This window comes from Elaeis guineensis, chromosome 10 (genome assembly GCF_000442705.2).
Source record: "Elaeis guineensis isolate ETL-2024a chromosome 10, EG11, whole genome shotgun sequence".
In the NCBI taxonomy this organism is placed as follows: domain Eukaryota; kingdom Viridiplantae; phylum Streptophyta; class Magnoliopsida; order Arecales; family Arecaceae; genus Elaeis; species Elaeis guineensis.
Window position 1 is genome coordinate 7107368 of NC_026002.2, and position 26590 is coordinate 7133957.

At 36.6% G+C, this 26590-nt stretch overlaps 2 protein-coding genes across 3 annotated transcripts; both read left to right on the forward strand.

Annotated features, from left to right (window-relative positions):
• Positions 1-11692: 11692 nt before the first annotated feature.
• Positions 11693-14234, forward strand: LOC105053442 (uncharacterized protein At2g34160). 2 transcript variants are annotated; one of them, XM_010934592.4, is made up of 5 exons: positions 11693-11940; positions 12628-12676; positions 13373-13510; positions 13604-13668; positions 13759-14128. In XM_010934592.4, the coding sequence occupies exons 1-5, from the start codon at positions 11806-11808 to the stop codon at positions 13879-13881; spliced, it is 510 nt and encodes a 169-aa protein (XP_010932894.1). In that variant the 5' UTR covers positions 11693-11805; the 3' UTR covers positions 13882-14128. The 2 variants fall into 2 exon arrangements, with proteins under 2 accessions (XP_010932894.1, XP_010932895.1); XM_010934593.4 differs by having other exon boundaries at positions 11694-11940; positions 13448-13510; positions 13759-14234.
• Positions 14235-18876: 4642 nt separating this feature from the next.
• On the forward strand, positions 18877-25838 carry LOC105053440 (DNA repair protein XRCC4). The gene is made up of 5 exons (XM_010934591.2): positions 18877-19176; positions 19259-19401; positions 20957-21085; positions 23676-23798; positions 25305-25838. Exons 1-5 carry the CDS (start codon positions 19026-19028, stop codon positions 25551-25553), a joined length of 795 nt encoding a protein of 264 aa, XP_010932893.1. The 5' UTR covers positions 18877-19025; the 3' UTR covers positions 25554-25838.
• The last annotated feature ends 752 nt before the right edge of the window (positions 25839-26590 follow it).

Consider the following 26590-nt stretch of genomic DNA (forward strand, 5'->3'; position numbering starts at 1 on the left):
CAAATGGCTCACTAGGTATCTGAGTTGGTTCTTTATAGGCGATAAGATCTGTAATGTTAAAAGTAGAGCTAATCCCAAAATCAGAAAGTAGGTCCACAACACACACATTTGATCTGATTTTTTTTATGATCTTAAACGGACCTGCTCCTCGGGCATGTAACTTCTTTACAATTTCGGATGAAAACCGTTCAGGCCTCAATCGAACCATCACATAGTCTCCCTCTGCAAACTCTTGGACACGTTGATGAGAATCTGCATTCTGTTTATAAACTTTATTGCTCATACTAATTTTTTTACTGATCTCTTTATGCAGACTCTTGACATGCTGTGCAAATGACTCTGCAGATTCGAAAATCCTAGCATGCATGGGTAGTGGGATGAGGTCTATTGATTTTCTAGGTTGATATTCATGAACTACTTCAAAAAGACTCATGCCAATGGACCTATTAATAGAGCTATTATATGCAAATTCGGCTCGAGGCAGCAAAAGATCTCAGTTACCCATATGTTTCCCAATCAAGCAACGCAAAAGATTTCCAAGACTTCTATTAACCACTTCGATCTGATCGTCGGTTTGTGGATGATAGGCAGAAGAAAATTTTAGTTTTGTGTCCAAAAAGTGTCATAAGATTTTTCAAAAGTAGCTCATAAATCTAGTATCCCTATCAGAAACAATGGTTTTAGGCAATCCATGTAGTCTAACAATCTCATCAAAGTATATCCATGCAACTTTTGATGCATCAGACGTTTGCAACAGGACAAGAAATGGGCCATTTTTGAAAATCTATCTACAACTACTAGAATAGAATCATGCTTCCTAGCTGTCCTAGGTAATCCCAAAATAAAATCCATACTAACATCTTGCCAAGGACAGTCTGGTATAGGTAAGGGTGTATATAGGCCGGTATTTTATTTTTTTTGCTTGGCTACAGCATATGTTCCATATTAGAAAATAATTCGGACGACATCACTTTTCAAGCTTGGCCAAAAGAACTGGGCTTCTACCAACTCTATAATTTTATTCCTACCAAAGTGTCTAGCTAATCCTCCAGCATGTAATTCTCAAACTAAAAAATCTCTTAAAGATATACGGGAGATACACAGCTTAGTTTCTCTAAATAGGTAACCATCCTGAAGGGTATATTCACTACATTCTCTAGATGACCCCTTACGTAAAGTGGTAAGTATGTCACCAAAATCTGGACACTCCTCATAATTTTTTTAACCTTATCAAAACCAACAACTTCTATACTAACGGTGGATAGCAAAGTATGACGATGACTCAGGATATCAGCAGCATGATTCTCTATACTGCACGGTGTTTCAAAAAAAAGTATGGGCTTGCAAAAATTTGACCCACCTATCGTGTCTATGATTCAATTTCTTTTGCAAATTCAGGAATCTAAGGGCCTCATGGTCAGAGTACAAAATAAATTCTTGCGGTAGTAGGTAATGCCTCCAATATCTTAAAGCTTGGATTACCGCATAAAACTCCTTATCGTATGTAGAATATTTGAGTTTAGAATCGTTAAGTTTCTCGCTAAAGTATGCTATCGGATGACCTTCTTGACTAAGGACACCACCAATCCCAACTCCTGACGCATCGCACACTACTTCAAAAATCTTAAAAAAATCAGAGAGATGTAAGATTGGTGCATGGGTCATCTTGTCCTTAATGTCTAGAAAGGCTCTATTGGCTGTCCTACTCCATTCAAATTTTTTCTTTCTAATGCAGTCAGTGATGGGAGCGACTATGGTGCTAAACCCTTTTATGAACCTACGATAAAAAGTTGCTAATCTATGAAAACTTCGCACGTCATGCACACTCTTGGGCACCGGCCACTCAACTATTACTCTAATCTTTTCAGGATCAGCAGATACACCATTGGGGGTAACAACAAAACCTAAAAAGATGATATGGTCTGTTATAAAAGCGTACTTCTTAGGATTAGCATACAAATTTTCTGTTTTAAGAACTTGACACACTCTTTGGAGATGATCTAGATGGTCTTCCCTAGTTCGACTATAGATCAAAATATCATCAAAATATACAACTACAAATACTCCTATAAATGATCATAGTACTTGGATCATCAACTTCATGAAGGTACTAGGGGTATTAGATAATCTAAATGGCATCACCATCCACTCATATAGATCATTTTTTGTCTTGAAAGCAGTTTTTTACTCATCTCCCGGTCTAATCCTTACTTGATGGTAATCACTCTTAAGATCAATCTTTGAAAAGATAGTGGATCTGGCCATCATATCTAACATGTCATCTAACCTAAGGATGGGGAAGCGATACTTAATGATGATCTTGTTAATGGCATAGCTATCTATGCACATCCTCCATGTACCATCCTTCTTTGGAGTCAGTAGTGCAAGAACCGCGCAAGGACTCAAACTCTCCCTCATAATTTTTTTTTATCAGCTCTCCAATTTGTCTTTGTAGCTCGGCATGCTTATTAGGGTTCAACCTATAGTGAGGCAAGTTGGATAGGATAGATCTAGGAACTAAATCAATGGCATGTTGAATGTTTCTTATAGGCGGTAAGTAATCTGGAAGATCCTCAGGAAAGACATCATGAAACTCACTAAGAAGGCTAGCTACTTCCTTAGGATAATCCATCTTAGAATCCTCACGAACTTCTCTAGTAGCAAGCATCCAAACTGGTGATCCTTCACTCATGGTCATCTCTAATTCTCTAGTACCTATCAGATAGAGGCTTTTCTTCTTGAGGTTTTCTTTTGGTCCATCGCCTATCTTTCTATTAATAGCCTTAGGTGGGGAAGGATTAATTATGATTTTTTTACCCTGATGAGTAAAGCTACAGGAGTTGGTTCGATCATAAATTATAACATCATTGTTGAATAGCCAAGCCGACCTAATATGATACTTCCGACTTTCATGGGTAAGACATCGCACCACACATGATCCTGATAGGAATGAAGCTGGATGGGCACACGGCATCTAAATTTGATAAAAATAGAGGAGGAATCAATCCAAGATATACGGTATGGATTGGGATGATCCACAGGAGTTAATCCTAATCGCTTAATCGTGTCGGTGGAGATGGCGTTGATACAGCTACCGCTATCAATGATCACCTTACAAATTTTATTGCCGAATTTTATGAAGGTATGAAAAATAGAGGTCCTACACCAATCTTCACTTTCCTTAGTTTGTGCTAGGACATACCTAACGACTTCAAACCTAAGGTCTGACTCAGGTGCGGTATAACTTAGGATGTCCTCAGTACTCTCAAATTGCTCGTTAAATCTGGATCAGCTTCATAAACTTCCTCCTTAATATTTTTTAGAGTTTCTCCTTCTAATTCTTCTACGAATAATGATCGGTTGGGGCATTGTGCAGCAAAGTGACCGTAACCATGGCACTTAAAGCAATGGGATCAAGAATTACTTTCTTTTGATAACTCTCCTATAGCTCCTTTTCCTTTATCTTCTTTTCTTCAATAGAATTTGTAAGTGGAGGTCCGTTACTAGGAGTTTGATTAATATTAGATCTCGATCCAGAAGGGGTTACTCGACTGGGTTCAGGACGACGGGGAGTCGAATATTTAAAAAATCTCTCAAAGTCTAAGGCAAGTTAATAAGCTTGTTCCAACGTGGTTACCTCTCGCAGAAAGAGCTCACGCTGAATATTCTCTCGTAATCCAGCTTTAAATCTAGATAAGGTAACAACCCTATCTTCGGCTACTCCACATCTCATGAGGTATTCAACAAATCTCGTGATATACTCGGTGACTGATCTATTTTCTTGAGTAAGCCTCTGCCATTGATCTAAAAATCTTTATTGGTAAGAGGTGGGGAGGTATTTCTTTCTGAGTTTTTCTTTCATCTCATCTCAGATTTCTATCGAATCTTGTCTTCTCTGATTGAGAAGATGCTCAATACTTTCTCAATAAAGTTGGGCTTGCCTAACCAATTTTATCCTAGCAAACCTAACTCTCCTTGCTTCAGACATTTTGTACCATCCAAAATAGTGGTCCATACCTGATTTTCCAACTAGGTACTCTCTCGGATCTAGACAACCATCAAAACTTGGGGCTTCGACCTTCACATTCCTAAGAATATGCTCATCTTGATGGAATTGGTTATGGTGCGGGCGTGCCCCTATAGGTCGATCAAGTTCTAGATTCCTACCTCTTTGTCTTATAGGTAGTCGGAGAGACTCAGGTTTAGATTATTTCTGTCTAGCTTCTTCTAAGACCATTATTCTCTCATCCATGATTTTCATAAAATTTTTTATGTCATCAAACTTTTCAGTCAGAGTATTAATGATGGCTGCTATATTGGGGTCCATATTAGTGTTGGGTGGGGAAGTAGGATGTTGGTACCAGGTACCTGATCTAGTGGTCATGCAACTCTAGGATGCAAAAATAAGGTGTAATAAAAATTAAAATACTTGAGAGTAAAATACAAAATTTAGAGTACGAAAATTTAACTTGCAAAAATTTAAATTGCTGAATTTAAACTAAAGTCCTAATCAACTGGCTCTGATATCAAATTGATGTAGGACAATCCTAAAGAAGAGAGAAAAAGAAAATCAATCATAATGATCAAGCTCTCTTTTGTTCATCAACAACAAATCACGTCCAGCCAGTGGCTCATTATTCTTAAGAAAGACAGTATAGTTGTCTATATCTGCTCAGGAGGAGTGATTGATTGATACGAGACTAAAGCGAGATAAATCTAAATGATACAGACGAATGTCATTCGAAAGATCAGTAAACAACTAGTAATAGAGAATTTCATAAATAGATAGCAGAAATTAAACATGCTCACGAGTAAATATAAAAAAAAATATAAATGAAATGAGAGAAAATAAAATATTAAATCCGTAAGAAAAATTCAAGAAGATGATAAGAATCCAGATCGTGGTAGTTAAGAAACTACTTTGATTAGGGCTCTTAATATTTTAACCAAACAGATCCATCGATAAAGAACTAGGTCTTTACCAACATCAGATTAAAAAAAAAATCAAAGATCAACTGATAAGGAACGAAGATCCTTAACAGCATATGATCTGTAGAATAAGAAATCACTCCTTCTCTCAGCACGATGATGAAAATTCTGGAGGAGACAGATCTTCTCTTGGCGAGGTAGGCTTGCGTGGGTAGATGGTGGAGTCGAATCAGAGTTGCAGGAATATTAGATCTTAAGTAGGAGTAGGATAGAAAGTGGGCCTCACACCTTCTCCTTGTGGGATGATTTTGGGTCTCACATCCTCTCCCTCTCGGAGCGATTGACACAAGTATTTGTGGAGTTTATAAAATCATTCATTATCCTCTTCATGGAAGATACAAAGATTTATATAGGACTCTAAGGGTCCTGTTTCTTTAGGAATCTCTTATCTTTTACAAAAAAGAAATCAGCCTTCCACAAAAAAGTAAAGCACTATATGTGATAAAATAATCTACCATGAGAAAGAAATCAGCCTTCAACAAAATAAGTAAGTAGCCAAGAACTCTTAAGGAATTCTAAGAAAGAAATAGAACTCCATGTGGATGCTTGATGCTTGACACAACTTGGCATGAGCACGGCACATGCTGGCATGCATATTTCTTCTCTTAGCATGTGGAGAGTGGTGGCTCCAAAGATGACGTGGACAAATCCAAGTATGGTCCTATGGATCTAAAGCTAAATGCATTAAAAATTTATTGACTGAAAATAAATAACAGAAGTAGAATCAATCTAATGAGGCTTCTTCGATCCAAATCGAATTTAAATCATGTTGTCGATTTTTGATGGCTCAGGTGTCCGCACCAGGCACTCTAGCTGTCACTAATAGTAGACAACATTAGCTATCGCTAATGCTATCGCTAATACTCACAACATTGATGCAGGGACAGATCGCGGGGCAGGGGCGACGGGGCAAGGCTGAAGTGGCTAGCTCAGGGCCATGGGCTAGGGGCGACGGGGTCGGGATGGGGGTTAGGGGCCGTTGGCTGGGGGCCATGGGGCTGGGGCGGGGGTTGGGGGGCCAGTGGAGTCGAGCCACGGGCTGGGGGCGGTGGGGGCTCGAGGGCCAGTGGAGTCAGGTCGTAGGCTGGGGGCAACAGGGCCGACGCCAGGCCACAGGGGAGGCGGGGCAAGGACGGGGCCGTGGGGGTGATGTGGCAAGGGCCGTGAGATCGACAAGGTCAGCTCGAGGTTGGGCCGTTACGGGGACAACCAGCGAGGTCACAGCGGCCACGCGACGTCAGAGAGGGGGGTGGGGGGGTGAGGATGTCGGAGAGGGGGATTGGGGGGTGGAAATGAGATAGAATGAGCGGGGAGGAAAATATTTTGATTTTATAAAAGACTATTACTGGCGGCAAACTTACCATCGCTAATACCGTCGGTGACTATATTAGTAAAAAAAATATCCATCACTAAAAACAAAAATCCATCGCTAATACTTTTATTAAATTTTTAAAATAATTTTTTAAAAATTATTAGCGACGGCATGACTTCTGTTACTAATACCATCACTAATAACTTAACCATCGCTAATACTGTCTCTAATGCTATCACTAATAATATTTTTAGCGATAGCAATGTTGCCGTCGCTAAAAATCGTTGCTAATAACCTTTCACGCCTTCATAAACGTCCGAATATGATATAATTTTGAAATTTAAAATTTATCTTCACTGTTTATTATCTAAATAATTATTGTTAGAGTATCATCACAAAAAACATCTTGATCCGACAGACCTAGCTATATCGATCAATAAAATTTAATTTCAACAGTCACAAACGACGTATGATGATCTGATAGATAGAGACCACCGATGGGTTCGAAAACTTGCAATGATAATCTTGATGATATTTGTAGCATACTATCAAAATTTTACATCAATCAGATATCATTATCATGATCAATTTAGTATAAAATAATTTCGACCGTTAAATGAAGAATGAGTGATCAAAAGGCCAAACGACATCCTATTAAGGTAGTTGTTTAGATAAATGATCTTTGCTACTACTTTAATCATTTGTATGGTGGTGATCGTAAAATCTAAACCGCACGCATATAAACCATCTATGTTAAACAAATCTTACAAAAATAAAATATAATTACTTAAGAATTTTAAGAATGAGTATCAAAAGATATATAGTTTTGGATCGTTTATGTATACGTGTTTTGAATTTTACAATCACCATCATATAAACGATCAAAGTAGTAGTAAAGATTATTTATCTAAAAAATTATTTTATAATCGGATACCGTTTGGCCTTTTAATCATATATTTTATATTTAATGGTCTAAATCATCACGTGCAAAATTGATAATGATAATGATATTCGATTGAAGTAAAATTTTGATAGTGTACTATAAATATCATCAAAATTATCGTTGTAAGTTTTTGGATCCATCGATAGTCTCTATCTATTAGATCATCATACGGTCGTTTGTGACCGTCGAAATCGAATTTTATTAATCGACATAACTAGGGCTACCGGATTGAGATGATTTTTTATGATGATACTTTAACGATAATTATTTAGATAATGAATAGTAAAAATAGACTTTAAATATTAAAATTAAATCATATTCAGAAAAAAATAAAAAAAAAATTATATTCTGTATTGAGTATTGACGGTGGCAGTTACCGTTGCTAATACTCTTACGTCGTTCCTAATAATTTTAATAATAAATAATTTTTTTTTTTTTTTTTTTATGATGGCTATCATCGTCGCAAATAGTATCGTAGCTAATGATTATTAGAGACAGTATCTGCCATTGCTAATACTCTTTTTACTGTCGGTAATAATTTTAATATATAATTTTTTTTTTATTTTTTTGCGATGGCTAACACAGTCGCTAATAGTACCGTCGATTAGTGACAGCAATTACCATCTCTAATACTCTTTTCCTCTATAATAATTTTAATAAATAATTTTTTTTTTTTTTTTACGATGGCGAACGCCATCTCTAATAGTACTGTCGCTAATGATTATTAGCGATGGTGATGCCGTCTCTAATATCATTTATGCCGTCGATAAAACTAGTATTAACGATGGTGAAAATACTGTCTTTAATAGCCATCGATAAAATATTTATTAACGACGGAAGTTTTATCGCCGATAATACCGTCGCTAATATGTATATTAGTAATGGTAAAAATACCGTCGTCTTATCATAGGACGGCTCATAAAGTCAGCACAGAAAGTCGTCCTATTATAAGATGGCTCTCTTCCTACTAACTTCACATATGAGATGGTGAGTTAGCATAGAAAATCATCTTGTCATAAGATGATTTTATTTCAGATAATAATTTAATAAATATTTTTAAAAAAATATTATTTTAATTTTTTTAAAAATAAATATTAAATCGGTAAAATTGCCACAAGGCTCCCTCCGATAACAAGGAATAAAATAAGTGGTGCACAAAATCTTGGGTGCAGCAATGTTTCAAAAATTGGACCGGATTTTGAATACTGGCCGGCTTCTGGTTCAACTAGTTCACGGAATGTTGGCATCAGTATAATGTCATAATTTAAGATTTTATTATTTCAAATTTATAAAAAATAAAAATAATGAAAAAAGAGAAAACAAAAGGCCCTAATCCTTGTCCTGGAAGTGATATGTGTGGTGGAGGCTTTCTTTTGTTTTGGGGTTCTATTTGTTTATTAGTCTAGAGCTTTGAGCCTTTTAGTTTTGGATAGTAAATTAGTAATTCAGGCTTTTAAATTAAAGTATTTAAGCCCAAAATTCCAACCTAGATATCAAATTTCTATGATTTGTCCTGCTCAACCGGTGGATCTGCTTCGGATGATTCTTTTAGTTTGAACAATTCATCCAATTCTAATTGATTTTTGGCCGATCTGATTTAAGAGGTATCTAGCGGATCGATTAGCTAACTGATTCCTAGTTCAACCAGTTGGACCAACCAGTCCGATTCGATTTTGACAAAATTGGAGTGGAGTTATAACCTGAGCATTCGCATTATATAATACATTGTATAAATTGGTTATTACATAGGTATCTATCATCTTGAGCTAGGTTTAGATTGGATTGGCTTAAAACACTTAGATCAGGTTTAATTAGTGGTTAGGTCCTTTTATATATTTTATTATTAGTTATTTATTTTTCTTGGAAAACACCAATAGTGGGGTGAAGACAGAATGGCTTTCGTAAGGTTCAATCAATTGAGTCAAATGATTGAGTTGGGTAAGTCATGTTAGAGTTGGGTCATGTAAAAGTTAGATACGAGTCTAGTCAAATTGGATATGTGGCAAGGTTATAAATATTATTGTTCCAATTATCCTTTCAATAGTAATCATCACAAAAATAAGAAGTTCAAGCATCTATAGATGCCCTAGTTGTAAAGGAATTTTAGGTTAAGTAGGAAGAAGAGCTTATCAGTATGACTTCAGAACTACCCCTCATCTAGAGACTAGACAAGTCTTTGTTGCTTCAAGAAAGATATCCACCAATTAAACATTTCATTGTCAACTTTGAAGGTGGTTTAGATAGTGGTAAAAGGAAAAATGGGGCTGGGTTGTTTAGTGATTTTAAAGAAGAACTATTTTGTGCATGGTTGCTCAAAATAAAGCAAAAAAAAGTTGTGCATGTACCACTATGCTGGTGGTGGATATTGGTTTCGTGCTTCCTTCCACAAAGTGGAAGGAAAAACTCGATATAGAATTCTATCCATGGCACTATGGAGAAGCATTAAGGTTTTAAAACTCTTTAGATGATCTATGAGGTCGATTAATCTGTCATACGTCTCTAGCTGCGACATCTTCAAGTAGGCAATGAGTAGTTGCTGCATATCTTTCCGCTGAAGGATGGACTAATATTGAAACCAAGCTCATCGTCTTGAACTAGGGCTTGGTTGTCTAGGGCTTCGATCCATTGATTCATCTCTTAAAGTTTGTAGTCTACATCGGTATCTCGAGTAGTGCAAGCTTTCGGATGCCGTGGTGGAAACTGACGAAGAGGTCGACCTAGAGTGGAGTCTCTCCTAGATTGCGGGTTAGGGATTGTCTCCTTTCTCATACGGGGCTTCTAGACTGGCTATGCCAACTCTGCCTTTCTCGTTCTGGACTGCACAAAGGAGGCTGAGGTAGTGCCGATTGAGGCCCTTTAACAGAGACCTTGTTAGCCCGCTGTATTTCTTGCACGGCAATGACCAATGTTTGCACCTGGTGTACAAGCGAGTTGAATTGATTTGGATCTGTCCTTGTTGCTAGTTGAGTAGGTGGAGGCGACTCCTCCATCTATTGTGAAGGTGGCCATAAGTTCGCAGGGGCTATAGCCGTTTTTGAAACGGTGGCATTAGAGCGGTGCGATAAAGTCCTCTTGTATGGTATCATAGTGATAGGGTGTTCGCTCCTTCTCATAACAAACTTGGAGCCCTTCCTCTAGCGTTAATTTATTACTGCTAGTCTTCTGACTGATACTAGATCAGCTATAAAAGAGAGGTGAACTAGCGCTCCATGACGGAGTCTTGACCTACAAAATAAATTTCTGACCGGAGTTGGTTCCGATGGAGACCCTTCAATGCTCAAATCTGAAAAATAAAAAATAGAGGGAAGGAATGTGCTGTTAGAGAGAGGAGTAATTGCGTACCTTGAGGGACCCTTTTGGCCCTCTATTTACAAATGAGGGTGGAGGTATCATAAGGAATCGGAAGAATCAGATAATTAGTTTTGCCTTACTGAGTGAGATACGTTGGTTATATCTTGCTTTATCTAGAAAGATACGTCGTTATCTTTTTTTTTTTAATCGGTTCATGGCAGGCTGCCCCATAGACTTCGAAATCTTATTAACTGGTGTAAATCGAGCAACAATATCAGATGTAAAGGTTCCCTAAAGTGTTAGCCTGAGTTGATCTCGAGGGTACCTCGGGTCGATTAGGATTAAAGTCGGTCACTGAGGCTATTTGTTCATAAGCTCTAAGGTCAAATATTGGCTTTGACTGAGGTAAATTTTTTTTCCCTCCGTATCAAATTTGAACCTGCACAACAAATTGACGCAACCTGAACTGTAAGCCAAAAATAACAAAATTTAGCCTTGAACTCCAGCAATAGCAAATGATAAGAAATTGCACCATAAACATTAAAACATCAATCCTAAAGAGTTATTTGGGACAAAAAAGGAAAACCAAAATCAAGTACGTAAAAAATTTGGGTTGCATCATTCGTACACGAAGAATGGTCCATCTTATTTTAAGATATATATTATTGGATCATGCAATAGCTACTATAAGATCTCTGTAAGCATATGAAAGAGGATATGTACGGTATTTTTAGAGCTGTGCATGACATAATTTAACAGTTGATGTTGCGAAAAAAACCTACCACTCTTTCGCCTGAAAGATACAGTCTAAACCGTCGATGTAGCAGAGAGATGGGAATGAATCAGTCCAGGGTTCAGGTTGCATCTTTGGCGCTAAAGATTGATTTTTTTTATCACATCAACCGTTAGATCGCACTCTGCACATATTTCATCTGCTGCACAGACTAGATGCGAACGTCGCGCGATCCAACGGTGAAGGTGCGACCGATACAACCCATACCAATTCATCCGATCGTGAATGGTAACGGACATAACCGCATCGTACGGCCCGCCAAATAACTTATGAAGAAAGAAAACAACCCACCGAGAGGATCGCGACACGTGGTGCTCTCCGACTGGGAATGCTCCCTGGAACGGCGCCAATTTTAGCACCCCTTGCGCCTGCGAGCACTTCTCGGCATACTGATCTCTTGGGGCGAGCGAGACCCGAGCTTTCTTCTTTCGCCCCTTCCCCACGGAGAGAGAGAAGAGAAGAGAAGAGGAGAGAGATATGGAGGCGGTGATGGTCGCGGAGGCGGTGAAGGACCCCACGGTGGCGGTGGGGGTGGTGGCGCCGGGAAAGAAGAACCGCATCCAGGTCTCCACCCACAAGAAGCCGCTCTACTTCTACGTCAATCTCGCTAAGGTATTTTCCCTCCCTCTCCAAAAATTTGGGTTCCGATCTCTTTCTTCGCCGTCCGTTCTTTGGTTAGGAGGATCAGAGCTGGAATCCCTGACATGAGTTGATTTCTTGGTGGTTTCTTTAGTTTTCTGATGTGATCTTTCTTTCATCTCACGCTGCATATGGATTCTTGAGATGAGATCGTTTCTCGATTAGTGTTTTCTTCAGGTTCCGATCGAGTTCGGATTTTTCTCTCCTTTTTCTTAATCTTTCTTACTAGGAATTGTGTGTTATTAAGCCTATTCTTCGCTTGGCTTCTCTTCTTATGTTTTCCTTTTTCTTTTTTAAGATGAATGAATTCAGGAATCTAATATGATTTGATTTCTTGATGGTTCTTAGTTTCCTGACGTAATTTGATGTCTTGATTTGGAAAATTACAGCAAGAATTGCTCTGTTCGTATAGCTTCTTGGGATGAAATTGTTTCCCAAGATAATGCTTTTTTGGGGACTTGATCGGGTGGAATTTCCTTTGTTTTTGGTGATGTTTTCTTTTTATTTTTTTTTTCTTGCTTTGGATTTTTGCGATGGAAGGGATCACATCTCTGCTGTTTCCCTGTTTGCCGATCTAGGATTTTTAAATTTCCATTCTAGGGATACTAATTCTGTGGATTTTTTGGGCACTTATTTGGTTGTTATGGAATAAACTTGCAGAGGTACATGCAGCAGAACAATGAGATCGAGCTCTCTGCGCTGGGAATGGGTATTGGCTTTTTCTTGATCCCATCTCTCCCCGAGCAGTTGCATTTTTCCGCATCCATTTTATCTTCCGATATTCCATGAATAGAACAAAAAATTGAAGAATATTAAATTACTTATTGTCTCGAATCTTTTTTTCCTTCCATTCTTGAAATTACCTCTGTAAATAATATTTTAGCGGTCTTTTCTAATAATTGGTTTCAGGGTTTCCTTGAATTGATCTGTTAAATGTTTCTTTCAATGGGTTCTATCTTGCCTGTCCCTTTTTTTTTTTTGGTACAGTATCTTGCCTTTCTTTTATTCTCTGGACTTTGAAAATAGTGATCTGGTTGGTAGTATTGGTGATCTCTGGTTGGATAATTCGCTGTTATGGATACCACTGGACTGCTGGTTAGTTCTAGATATACAAAAACCTGTGTTTTTAGTTACGATTTCTTTCATCAAAAAAGTGATCTTCTTGTGTGTAATTTCCTGGATTATCTACTTGTGATATAAATAATGATGAATATCAGATTATTACTTACTTCAGATAATTAGGTTTCTTTGTCAACAACTGTATTGGTGGCTGTGTCACATTTATGGGATTTATATTTATAGTTGCCATTTCTTTCTTGGACCGTTTTGAATCTTTAGTTTCCTGGATTATGTTCTGGTGATAGAAATAATATCAAAATCCATATCATGTCTTCTTGATTTACAGTTAATGAAGTGAAGAATTCAATGCTACCTGGCATGATCACTGATGATTTCTTGATCCTATTTTCGTGTATTCCAGCTATTGGCACTGTCGTTACTGTTGCCGAGATACTGAAGAACAGTGGCCTGGCTACTCAGAAGAGTAAGCATATCACACAACTTCTCTTCATAAACCCTGAAACTTGATCGATTTTTCTCATGTGATTTTGGGTGTATGTGTATGTAATGGGAGCAGAGATTCTGACATCGACTGTTGGCACCAAAGATGAGACCAAGGGCCGCCTTGTCCGGAAAGCCAAGGTGCCATTTCTTAATTCTGCTGCCAATTATTTGAAATATGCAAGGAAATGTGCTATGAACTGCAATTTATAATTATCTTTTTGAATATAGATTGAGATACTGCTGGGGAAGACAGAGAACTCCAACGATGCTGCGATCGCCACCAAGGTCGATGAGATCAAGGCTGGCAATGAAGACACTGAGGAAGAAAGCAAGGAAGAAACCAAGGAATGATTGGGAAGTGGAATCTCACCGTGTCTGCCATTCATCATTCTTCTGTGTGCAGAGTCCTTATCAGATAGAGTAGGGATTATTCCAGTCAGTGCTTCTGACATGGACACAGCATAGTATACTGCATGTCTTTTCATTTCTTGTCAGTTCTACTCTCTCCCCAGCTCTGCTCGTGAGCTTTGGATTCTACTCAGAATGTCTGTATTTTTGATGTTCAACTGAAAGTTACATGTCTAAGATTTGTATCTCATTTTACCCTCGAGATGATTGGTGCTGACCGATTTTTCTTGGAGAATATAATATTTGTTCTTTGGGGAAGTTGAAATATTAAATTCACTGCCATTCTTGTTGATTCAGTAGTTTATGATGTTCCTAAAACTAGATTTCTCAACATGATATAATTATGGATTGGTCAATTATCTGATATCAAACTCCACTGGTCTATCAAGCGTTCCTCGTAGAATTTGTTGGATGTTGAATCTCTACACATCTAAATTTTAGGAATTCTGTTCTTAGAATTTTGACTATGCGTTTTTATTATATAGAAAAGCAAGTGATAGTTATTATTGATCATGCACTTGTTTTCTGCTGGCGAGTGAAGAGCTTTTGTGATAGCAGAAAGTTCTTATCTCCTAATACTGTATTTTTCATCTTTTATTTGCCGCTTTATGCGGCGAACTTGCATGATGTGTGCCGCTTGCGGATGGTCACTAGAAAGTTGACCTGAATTTGATGAAGATTGAGTCTAGCAAAAAGTTTATAAGGTGTAGTGGCGTCGCGTACAAAACATTCTCAGCTAACCAAATGATACTTTCACAATGCTCCTCCTTTCGTTCGCACGATTTTCATTCGGTAAATGCCGTTGCGTTGCAAGTAAAGTCAGCCTATAGGGCCATTGTGTCATATTAAATTGTTGACCATCCGGTAATTTTTATTTGGTGTAGGAGCATACCATGATTAAATTGGAAAATTGAAAAAAAAGTAAGAGGTACGATGTGAAGAAATTTATAAAGGGTACTTTTTTTTTTTTTTTTCCCCTCTTGGACACTTTCTGCTTTCAGCCCAAGGAAAAGCCTCAACTGATACTTTGAACCATGTGTACATAATTTAGACACAATTGACCACATCTGCACAATTTAGAGACAATCCTAATGTTCTTTTGGGGGAGAAATTATATCATATAGCATATCATGTGGCCGTGCACCACGCCAATCACCACATCTCCTTCCTGTGGGCCTATGCATTATGCTTTCATCTTGTGGTGTATAGGGATGAGATTTGGTAATTGGCATGGTGCATAGTCATATTAGTGCATATGGTATATAGCATAATTTGCCATCTTAGGGGACTGGCTATGTTGTTTTGGAGGTTGTTTGCTTCTTAAAAAAAGAGGGGAAAAGAGGAGTGGCTATGTTGTTTTTTGAGAAATTCTTTGTGCACAACAGGTAGCGTAGAAAATTTAATGTGGAGTGCACTGCTTTATGTGATTGGTTTATATAATCATCACTTTCAACACGTATTTAATGCCTACAGTTTCACTTTTTTATTTAAAAATTTTGTGTGATAAAAATATTTCTATTCTTTGAAAAAATTATGATATCCTGTGACATATTATGATTTCTTACATGCAGGATATTATAATATGGTCCAGAAAATTATAACATCCTATGGCATATGATGACATCTTGCATTAAATTATAACTTTCTACCCGCAGAATGTCATAATATGGTCCAGGATGTTATAATAGGGCCCAGGATGTCATGATATAGAAGAAGTATTTTTGTCCAATCACTTTTCAATACGCATTTAATGTCTGCAGTTCCGCTTTGTCGTTTGAAAATTTTAAATGATGAAAATGCCCCCGCTCTTTGAAAAAAATTATGATATTCTACGGTATATTATGATATCCTGCATCAAAATTATGACTTCCTACATGCAGGATATCATAATATAGACATAAGATGTCATAATTTCTTTTCAAAAGCAGGAATATTTTCGTCATTCAAAATTTTCAAATCAAAAAATGAAACTATAGATATTAAATGCACATTAGAAAGTGGTGGCTATGTGGACCAATTATATAAAGTAGTATAATCCATGTCAGATTTTCTATGCTCCCCGTGGTGCATAAAGAATTTCACTAAGATTTTAGCCCTTACAGCCTGGGCTGGGCCTGGATAATAAGTGTGTTTATTAAACGTGTTAGGCTAGGGCTTTGGGGTTAAAGCTCGATCCAAGCCTGAAATTTTGTAATCCTAAGCTTTTATGATTAAATCTTGGATCTTGTTAGTATGCAAATTTCACGAAAGAATCTAGAATCATTACTAGATTATTTTAGTTATTGGGATTGAAATTATTGTTAAAAATATTATTTATTTATATTTAGCATTAAAATCTGAAAAGAAGGTTTGAGCAACATGAGGCCCAGCCCAAAGCACAACCTCTAAATAAAGGCCAAGCTTGGGCCTAGAAAGTAAGCTCGAAGGATGGATCGCTTCGGGCTCAAGCCTAAGTAAATTGTGCTAATCTTTTGATAAAACTATATCCAAGCCTGCCTAATCCAGCGCGCATGAGCTGATCCACTTGTGTGTCAAGTTGACAAAAAATGAATGATGGTCATATATGCAATACAACTTCAAAACATTGGTCTTGATCCATACATTTTGAACATTTAAAAACTAAATTTCAACTGACTTAAATGCTTTTAGTTTGTGTAAATATTGCATTATGTTATTATAAAGTCTATTTTAGAAGAACGTGATGCACAAGTGCATACTTTTCAACACTCAGAGCTTCACTTGCAAAACAAGGGTTTTCTTGGTAGGTCAATATTAGGTTTTTAAGGTATCCTTGTTGAACAAGTTAATCTACTTGTTGGTATTCGTGAGGTAAGTACTTTTCCTGCACTTAAATTATTTTATTAAATTTTTAGAAAGTAGTTTATATTAAAGAAAGAATAAAATGGTAAAATAATATTTTAATATTAAAATAAGTTAATTATATCTATATTCTAGATCTCATCAGTGAAGTTATACATTGGCACTTTTTTTGTTTCGGAACTAGATTATTTTATATTTACTCTATAAGTGTTAAATGCAATTTCTATATCTACTTTGTTGGGGCTAAATATAATATTTTGGACATACTCTACAGAGATTAAATACAGTATTTTGTATCTATTGAAAGCATCAAAGGCAGTATTATGATGCTATTACAAGACATAAATATAGGTATAATCTTAGAGGCTGTAGAGTTGAGATCAGTTTAAAATTTAGTATTTATTATTGAATATTGGAATATAAATATAATTTTGAATATAAAGTTTTTATTATAAAATCTATTTTGTTCAAAATGTATTATTTGCCTATGGATATATTGGGTTAAATTTCTTTGATGTTTTCTTGATCCAGCTATTTAAAGTAGATTATTTTTAAGCTATTGAGCTCAATATTTTTTATTCTCTTTTTGACAAGGTACTTAAAGATTAGTATGTGCCGCTCTTATTTTTCTTTTTGAGATAGGATGGTATGGAAAACAAATCTATGGCTACACTGAATCAAACTCAATATTATTGTTTTTCTTTTTAGATCCATGGACTTAAAGATTAGTGTATGTTCCCTTGTTTTCCTTATTGGGATCGGGTGACATAGAGAACAGATCTATAGCTAGAGTAGATCGATTACCAACATGCCACCAATATTGAACTAAAAAGGATGGATAGTATTAGGTTTTGCTATCTTGGCCTTCAAAGACTTTCATCATTAGGATTTCGCTTTCTCAGAGAAAGTAATAACCATAGGGCTATGCTAAAAACTATGAACTACGAACTAGAGGATAAATAAAAGCAAAAAAGACAAAAATAACTTGAAGGTAAAAAAAAAAAAGAAGAGATAATTATTCAATTGGCAAAAAAAACTTCTCTTAGAATTATAACTTAGAATTTTTTACATTTTCTCATTAACAATTATATAATTGTCCTTCTCTCATGTTGAAACCTCTCATTTGCTATTACTATTACCTTATCCACTTTCTCCTAATGGTCGCCATAATAAATTTTAATGTTTTTCTAGTTTTCAAGTCTTCGCTTTTCAACAACAATCTCCACATATTTTACATTCAAACTTCCACTGTGTTAGACAGATATCTTAGCACAGAATTTTATCAATCTTTAAATCAATATCTAGCCTTTCAAGTAGGCTGTACTCACAACCAGTCTATACTTGTGCATTCTTTGGAATTTGACATGTGCGTTGATTAGTCATTCGACCTGGTTTGATCGGCTATTCGGTGCCATGTAATAACTTGATCGGCCTATACTTCATTTATTTTTTAACAACCTTTTGGATTTTCGCGAGACTACCTTCATGACATCATTTTAGCCGATCTTTACCTTCGTGATGAGAAACAAATATAACCGTTCCTATCCAATACTTTATTCAGGTTAGTCGCCTCCATATTGTCTTATTAAATCAAACCTGAATGCTCAACCAACTGTTCACTACCAAGGTTAGTGCCTCTCACTATTAGTTTCTTCCTCGCACTTTAGTTTATAGACTTCCACTATAGCTTAGGATGTAGTGTAAATAATATGTTATCAAGAGTGTGACCGGAGGCTAGACCAAACTATAACGTAAACTAGACGAAAATTTATTTGAGGATCGTGGAAATATGTTAGGTATTTAAAGTTCATAGTTGTAAATCTGATAAATTTTTTATTGTTGAGTGATCCATTGGATCAAAAACTTTGGTTGTGTATCTGATCCAATCCAATTGGATCTTTTATTGGGTTGATTTGGATCCAACGTTAATACCCCATCAAGAAACTTAGTCGGATTACTCGCGATCCAATCTGCCTGTGCTGTATTTGGTTGTGATCCGAATCTGTTTGAGTCCACAGTCAGATCTGTTCAATGTACATGGACGGATCGGATCATAATTGCCACCGGCGGGGCCCGATGACATTTGGCACAAACTTCCTTCCAGGGGCCGGGCGGTCAGGTAGCGAGGGTAGTGGGGAGAGTTTTTGAAGGAACGTTGTCGGAGACGAGGTCGCGAGGAGTGATGGCGTATTAGAGAAGGCGGTCTCGCTGCAGGAAGCCCGCTTGCCATTTCTCTTTTAGTGAGGTCGCAGCCTCCGATTTGTGGCATGGAGGCTTCGGTGAGGCACACCTGTCTCAAACTCGACCTCCCCGTCGAAGACCCCAAAGCCAAAGACTCCATCTTTGTAAAGGGCACCTGGTTCCCCTCCCACTTCCACCTCGCCATCACCGACGGCCTCAACGCTTGGACCTGCCATGGTCTCTCTCCCTCTCTCTGAGATTTCTCTGGAATTATTATGGGTTATGCTTCTGATGAGTATTCTCTTTATGGACAAAACAGCGTCGGAAGAGGAGGTGAGACAGAGGGCGGAGCAGTGGGACCAGCCACCGGCGGATTACGTCGCCCTGGCCGAGCGGTACCTAGGGTTTCAGCAGCCGGGCTCGAGATATGGCTTCGACGACGCCGGAAATGGGCAGAAAAGAGTTCGTAGTCTTTTTCCTTGTAGTTTCCACCCAGATTGATGATTGTCATTTGCCTTTCCTGTTATGGAGTTCCTATGTTGATTGTTCGAGCAAAAAAAAAAAAAAAAAAAAATTTTTTTTTTTTTTCGATGTTGATTTTGAAACTCTTGTCTTTCATTTGAGGTGTAGGTGTATTGAAGCTTTTCAAAAACAATTAAGGGAGGAAAAAATTGCAATAGGATGCCCATTATTAAATTGTTTACCGTCAGGGAAGTGTAAGGGTGAGGTATATTGAAATTATGAAGAGAAACAAGAGAGTGAGAGGATGCATTGTAAATACATCTGTTGTGGTTTTTGGACTGTTTTGGTTTTCAGTTTCTTAATACTCTCTTCAAAATAGAAAGTGATAGAACTGGAACAGGAGCACTCTTTCCAATGTTCTCCTAATCAGGGATGGGTATTGTGGTAGGAAAGTGGGATACAAATTTGTAGACATTTGATGCTTGCAGATACAAATTTTTTGGGTCTAAAGAGATGAGACAGCTAGCTATGGAAACGGATAGCTGGGTCTTATACCAAAACTACTTTATGTCCTGTATAGTCCATGAACCCAGCAAATAGATGGCTGCTATTTATTTCTGGGAAAAGTTCAGTGAAAGCAAATCCTCCAAGATTTTGTAGATTTTGCAGAGAGAAATATTCCTTGGTGCTTCTGCTTTAAAGAAATAAACAATAAAATCTTTTAAAGGGACAATGAAGAAAGACTGATCAAGATATTCACAGAAAAACTTGAGAAGGCATCTAGGTAAATCAAATCAAAAATAATAAATTTCATTGAAAAAAAAAAATTCAAGAACACATCATTAAAATCATTTGGCTGTAATTTCTTGGGAATATGCACATATCAGTATGGTGCTTCTTATAACTTCTAATAATATTGTACTTATTTTTGGCCGACCATGCTCTCTGCAGGAGAAAGTGCAAGTGCAAGTTCTCCTGTGGATGACTCTGTCAATATAAAAGAAGTACCCAACTTATGCATCAGACCATCATGTTACTCAGGTCCTCATCATAGTTAGCTCTTAAAACATACCCCCAACTGGCACAGGATTGGTCATAAACATAAGTACCAGAAAATGAAAAGGAAAACTAACATAATTCATTTAGTTAGGGTATTTGATCACTGATATGAATTATATAAAGAAAGCTTGTTAGTTAGGGTGTTTTAGTACTTCTTTCACACATCAGAATACAAAATTCCCATGGCGATGAGCACATAGCTAATAAGCTGAAATTGAAGATCTTGATTGACACAAACAAGCATCAAAAATTAATATGAGGAAAAGGAGATTAACTACTCAAGTCAGTAAAATATTTGCCGAATTAATCAGTGTATCAAAGACATAAGCCAGAAAATATTCACTTTCTCTCATGTTCTCTCTATTAATATGTAAGCATGTTATTTTTAAGTTGGTGGCTTCATTAAGCTTTTCTCATATGGGATTATAGCAGAATGTTATTCTCCCTTTCCTTTTTCGTATATGAGTTACTGACTTTGTTGTTTTATTCTTTGAAGCTGTCATGGACATTTGAAAAGCAAGGTACCAAGATGGAGTGGCGTTGGAAGTGCCAACCATCATCAAATAATAGGCAAACTACATCTGAAATCCTAGATTTTCTTATGGATGCAAATATACATCTAAGTGTAAGCGATGTTATTCTCTTTTTTTATATAAAAATAATATAATTTTGAAGTTTTCTTCAATTTAGTACATATGTTTACTTAATTTTTTTGGTTTATATGGTAAACATGCATTGTTTAAATTATTGGTTACTCAGTTATGTATGAACTCTTGGGGCCTAAAGCGAAGCCTCTGAACTTGATTTTATTTGATGGGAATTGCTATTTAAAGTATAACGCCTTCAGTTTTACTTTAAATCTTCAACTTTGCCTCTGGTGCAATCAAACAGGCATTATATGACAACTATCATCTTTTATCTTTTGATCAATGAACATGTGGATTAGAACTTCAAGATGAACTCATTTATGATGACTGACTTTTTTTTTTATATGATCAAGAGCATTTTCATGATTCTGTGGGGAGACCTTAGAGAGGAGGAGGGAGGAAGGGACATTCTTAATGAAATAGGGTAGAGTCCATTATGTCCATATGCCTAGAAGTGATGGAGATCAGAAATAATAAGGTTAGGTAATATATATATATATATATATATATATATATATATATATATATATATATATAAGACTTTAAAAATGTGAAGTATTAGACTGTGATGACGACTTTTGGAAAGGAGTGATCAAAGTGAGAACAGATAAGAGCTGAGTGTTGGGAGTTTGGGTGTTATATCTGATGTTATAGTCATTTAATGGACAATGTATTATGAGAAGTGTTCAGGTATCTGATGTACGAATAAAGTAATGGATTAGGAAGTGAGCTGGAATTACTTGTTAAAGGATAGCTGGTAGCGGATTGAGTTGTCTCCAATGTTACTTCGACATGTGACATGGTGTCAAGTGTCCAGAAGGGTTGGACATGGGAACCTTCAAAATACTGGTCAGCATATTATGGATATTTGCCTGTAAATATGTACTGATGTATGAATAGAATGAGAATCTGTTGTATGGGTTGCTTTGTAATTTCATAAAATTGATAAAACATTTGCTAAATGTTAGCTCTGAATCGAAAAGTTCGAGGTTTAATGCCAAAAGTTGATATGTAACCGTGATTACATCACAGTTTGTTGATTTGAAGTGCTAAGGAGTGTCAAGCAGGGTCTAGGTCTCCAAGTGTCTAGACACATCAAAGAATCCAAATTTTGAAAAATGTGGGCAACACTGGTTGTCTCCGGATTTTATTTGAAATGTTTGGTATTGCATCTGACTTTGAAATCTAGAAGGAATGGCTAATAGGTGAATGATGAGAGTTATAATTCTACAAGATATTTTGGGCGAAGTTTAATTGAGTACAAAGTCAAGGAGTTGGATTTCCTTCTGTCTGATGTTCTTGAGCTAGAAGATTTTTTTGTAGGTAGAAAGCAAGTGAATGTAGAAGTTTAAGACAATGTCATCTCATGGCTTAAAAAAACAGAGGTGGGATACATTGTTCCTAGAGAGTAGGAAAAATGTAGAATTCTAATAATAAATTCAAAATTAGGTCATCTCATCTCCAAATTCATCCTTGGATTTTAGCTCTCTTTCTATGTAGTCGTAAATTATAATCATATGAATTACATGAAGAATCTTAACTTCCAATGTTAATAAGAATATACAGGGGAACACGAGGCAGTCAGATGGGAGATCTTCAATTCTAGATGATGTCATATGAAGACTTGGATATCAAAATTTTGATTAAATATCATTCTCAAAGCCAAATTAGCATGCCAATCTACTTGCAACTGAATTTGTGAATAAAAAGTCACCTCTTTTCCTATCTGATGCCCCACCTTTGTCTGAATATTCTCAGGACAACTAGGCTGTGGTATATCTCCACCTCCTTATTTTATACCTATTCACCATAGTTGATTTAAAATTTTCACTTCTTAGCATTTTATCACATGATCTAACCACCTCATATTTTCAGCTTTGTTGCTTGATGACTCATTCAGGCTTTCTTGTCTTCATTCTTAGCACAGCTATTATATGTAGAGGCTCATTATTGAGATTATATGAAGTGATGCACATGCTGTATGCATTATTTTATGCCTTTTATGAGGATGATGCACGTTAAATTTGATTATTTACAATTTCAATGAAAGGGAAGGGATTGATATTTCGTTTACTTTCATGAACACTATAAATGGGCTGAAACACCAATCTATAGTGTCAAACTGATTCTTGTTCATTCTTACACTTGTGTTATTGCTTCCATTTACCATGATGCTTTGGATCCAAGCAACATTAAACTTATGCTCCCTCCATGAATATGCATCTGTGCTTCTTTCTTCTAGGTTTTGGACCTTACTGAATGTGAAGGCAGGTCATTTGAACTCTTCAGTGCATCAAGTTTGATCTCAATATCATATGTTTCATAAGAAACAATTTACAAATGGTTCACCATAAATTGAACAGAAGGTTTGATTAGGTTTGTAACTGCTGCACTGTTAAGAGATTGTTTAATGATAATGTGAAATTCATATGTTGGTTTCTTAAAATATATTCTTCCTAAAAATCTTTATTTATAAATTCAGCTGTTATCTGGATATGCAATAGCTTAACCCTGGCAGTCTCTTTTCTGTGTTTATATACAATAATGTGTTTAAGTAAAATCATGTAGGAAGAGGTAGTTAGAAAGACCCAGACTGCAGAGAAACTGAAAGCAGAAGCGGAGAGATGCTTATTACAAAGTGAGAAATTTAACAACGAGAAAGCTGAATTTGAATCTGCTGTCTATACAAAGGTATGTTATGGTGTCCTACAATCTGCACTCATTTGATTTAAATGTATGTTACTTAAACATGGTTGTCCCCATTATTTTGAAACTTTTCATTTTTTTTGTTTTCTCCTCACTAAAGTTGGCTGCAACTCTTTTGCACATCATCTAAAGTATATTTTGCTCACCGTTTGATGTACTTTCTTCAACAACCTTGTTATTTATATACTGGTATGCAATAGACCTTAGCATCAAGGCGTCTTCAACTTTTATTTGTTCGTTTTATAGATCCAGATGGTAATGTGGTTAACGCAATTTACATGATCAGCCCATTCATGGTCTCGCAAATTGATCAGTAGATGATATCTCAAATGCTAAGTGTCCAATCTATACATGTTTGCTTCTTTTTGCTGTGGATGTCCAAATGCACAAATGTTTTTGTGTTGGTTCAGAAACCATAGATTTTTGCTCAATTCATATTCCATTCTTGGCTTAAATTTACATGGTTTGGCCCTACATAATTATGTGGTGGTGCGTAGGAGAATTTAGGGTGCATAATATTTTAATCAGAAATCCAGAGGTTGATGGTTTTCAGTATTTCAAGATTAGGAGACTTTGACTAACGTTTGTATCTTCATTTTCAAGATTTAATTAAATTACATGTGCATATCTGGCACAATATTGATGATGCATGGCTTAAGGTCTTGTTTTGACACCTTTCAAGTGGATTAAAAATATTATCAGCAGAGGCAAAATGTCAGTATAGGCATGGAATGGGCAAGATGGACACGCCAGAACTTGTTTCAGTCTCAGCAGACACTTGATTCCCTGTCTGGTGTTCAGTGTAGCCCTAGTTGGGCTTCATGACTTCAGATCAAGCTTAGCCTGAACTTTCAACAAAAATCTGATTTGAGCATAGGCTGGCAACATATTGGTTGGGACGGGTCAAGCTGCTGTTGGCACTAGCATGGTTCTTAGTAAGTGTATTCATCAGGTTATGATGAATATGTCAGATTTCATTGCAGACCGTGTTCGAAGAACAAGCACCGGTAGGTGGCCATGGACTTCCAGATCCTGTCTTTGTATAACCCATCAGCTTATGATGTGGTGTCCTGTGAGGCTACTGGTTAGTCACAACTATTTATGACAGCCTGGATCCGCGGATCACTTGAAGGGGCATGTTCCGCCAGAACAGTGAAGATGCTGTTTAATCCATCATAACCATCCATTCAGCTCGATTGCAGCTAAGGTACATGGTGAAGTCAATCAGTCTCCAAAAGACTGTTCACCTTTTTGACACAATCAAGTCATATGGATGACTATGATGATTGAACAGCATACTCACTAAAATGATATAAACTTAAAAAAAAGGAAATAAGCAAACCAGTCAACTCATTCTTCAACACTCTTGGATCAAAAAAAACTTATGCAGCATTCTTTCATGTATGCATAGTTTCATAGCATAGTATTGCTTTATGTCACATTTCCAACAAGATTCTTTCTTCAGAATGTTATTTTTTATTCTGCTTCTAGTTTGTTGCTGTCTTGAACTCAAAGAAGGCCAAACTGAGAGAGCTGAGGGATCGAATATCAAAACTAGAAGCCACTGGGAAAGCTCCAAAGGAAGAAGATGATTCCACTGATAAAACAGAGACCTTTGACGAAGGTAGTGATAATGAAAGCATCAAGGAGGAACCTGTCGAGGAAACTGGTGATGATATTCCCTGTACTTCAGAGAACATTGCCACTTCTTCGAAAGACAGAAAGAGAACAAGGAAGTAGTTTTATTGTGCACGGCCAACTGCAAATCAAAGCATTATAGTTATCCATCATTTTGTACGAAGGTTTACTCATCCACTTTCTGTTCAGCTTACTTTTTCAGAGAGCTGTGATAGGTTCTTACCTGCTTATAGTGGGTTGGTTGTTTCAGGTTAGGTTGGATAGGTCAAGTAATGTTGATACATGCAAATTTTGCTCAGATTTTGGTTAGATTAAAGCCAAGGCTGGTCTGATCTAGGTTTTGTTTAACCTGATGTTCTAGCAGAAGGAATTTATGTCCATTTTACATGTGCGTAGGCTTGGGACCTAGTGCTTTTAGTCATCTGGGATAAGTTTGTTGCAGTTATAATGGAACAAGCTGTATGATACGGGATTAGATCATGTTCATAGTTGCCAAGCTGTTTTGGCTAAAGTTGCATCTATGGTTCAAAAACTGGACACCCAAGATCTGGTAATTTAATCCCAAAATAATTGACTCGGACTGGACAACTAGGAGACTTGAATGAGTTTTGAGGAGCTTCCTACACGGAAACAAATCAAACTAGAATTATTAGTACCCGTTACATAATCGAATGAGAAATATTTGACTATTGTTATAGATCGCAAATAGCACTTCTCAAAGAACCAAAAAAACTCACGAAGAATGAATACCCTATTTTTTTGGGAATAATTATAGCATCTTGTTTTCAAAGGAAACATTGTCCCTTACACCGAAACAAACAAAAAAAAAGAAAAAAAAAGAGGGTAACATTGTCCCTACATGTAAATTCTTCTTAGCAAGAATTATTGCAATAGGATAAGAGTAATTCTTTATGCACTTCATGCAGTGCAGTAAAATTGATGTGGAGCGTATCGTTTAATTACATAGAATTACGTAGCGCAATTAGTAATGAGACAGACATTAAATGTTATTTAGCTTTTTTTTTTCTATTAGATTTTTTATAACGAAGATGTCTTTTTCAACTATAGAACAAAGAATGAATAATGTTATTATTTTTTGATGTATTATATGATTTTTTTTTAATATATATGATATCTTG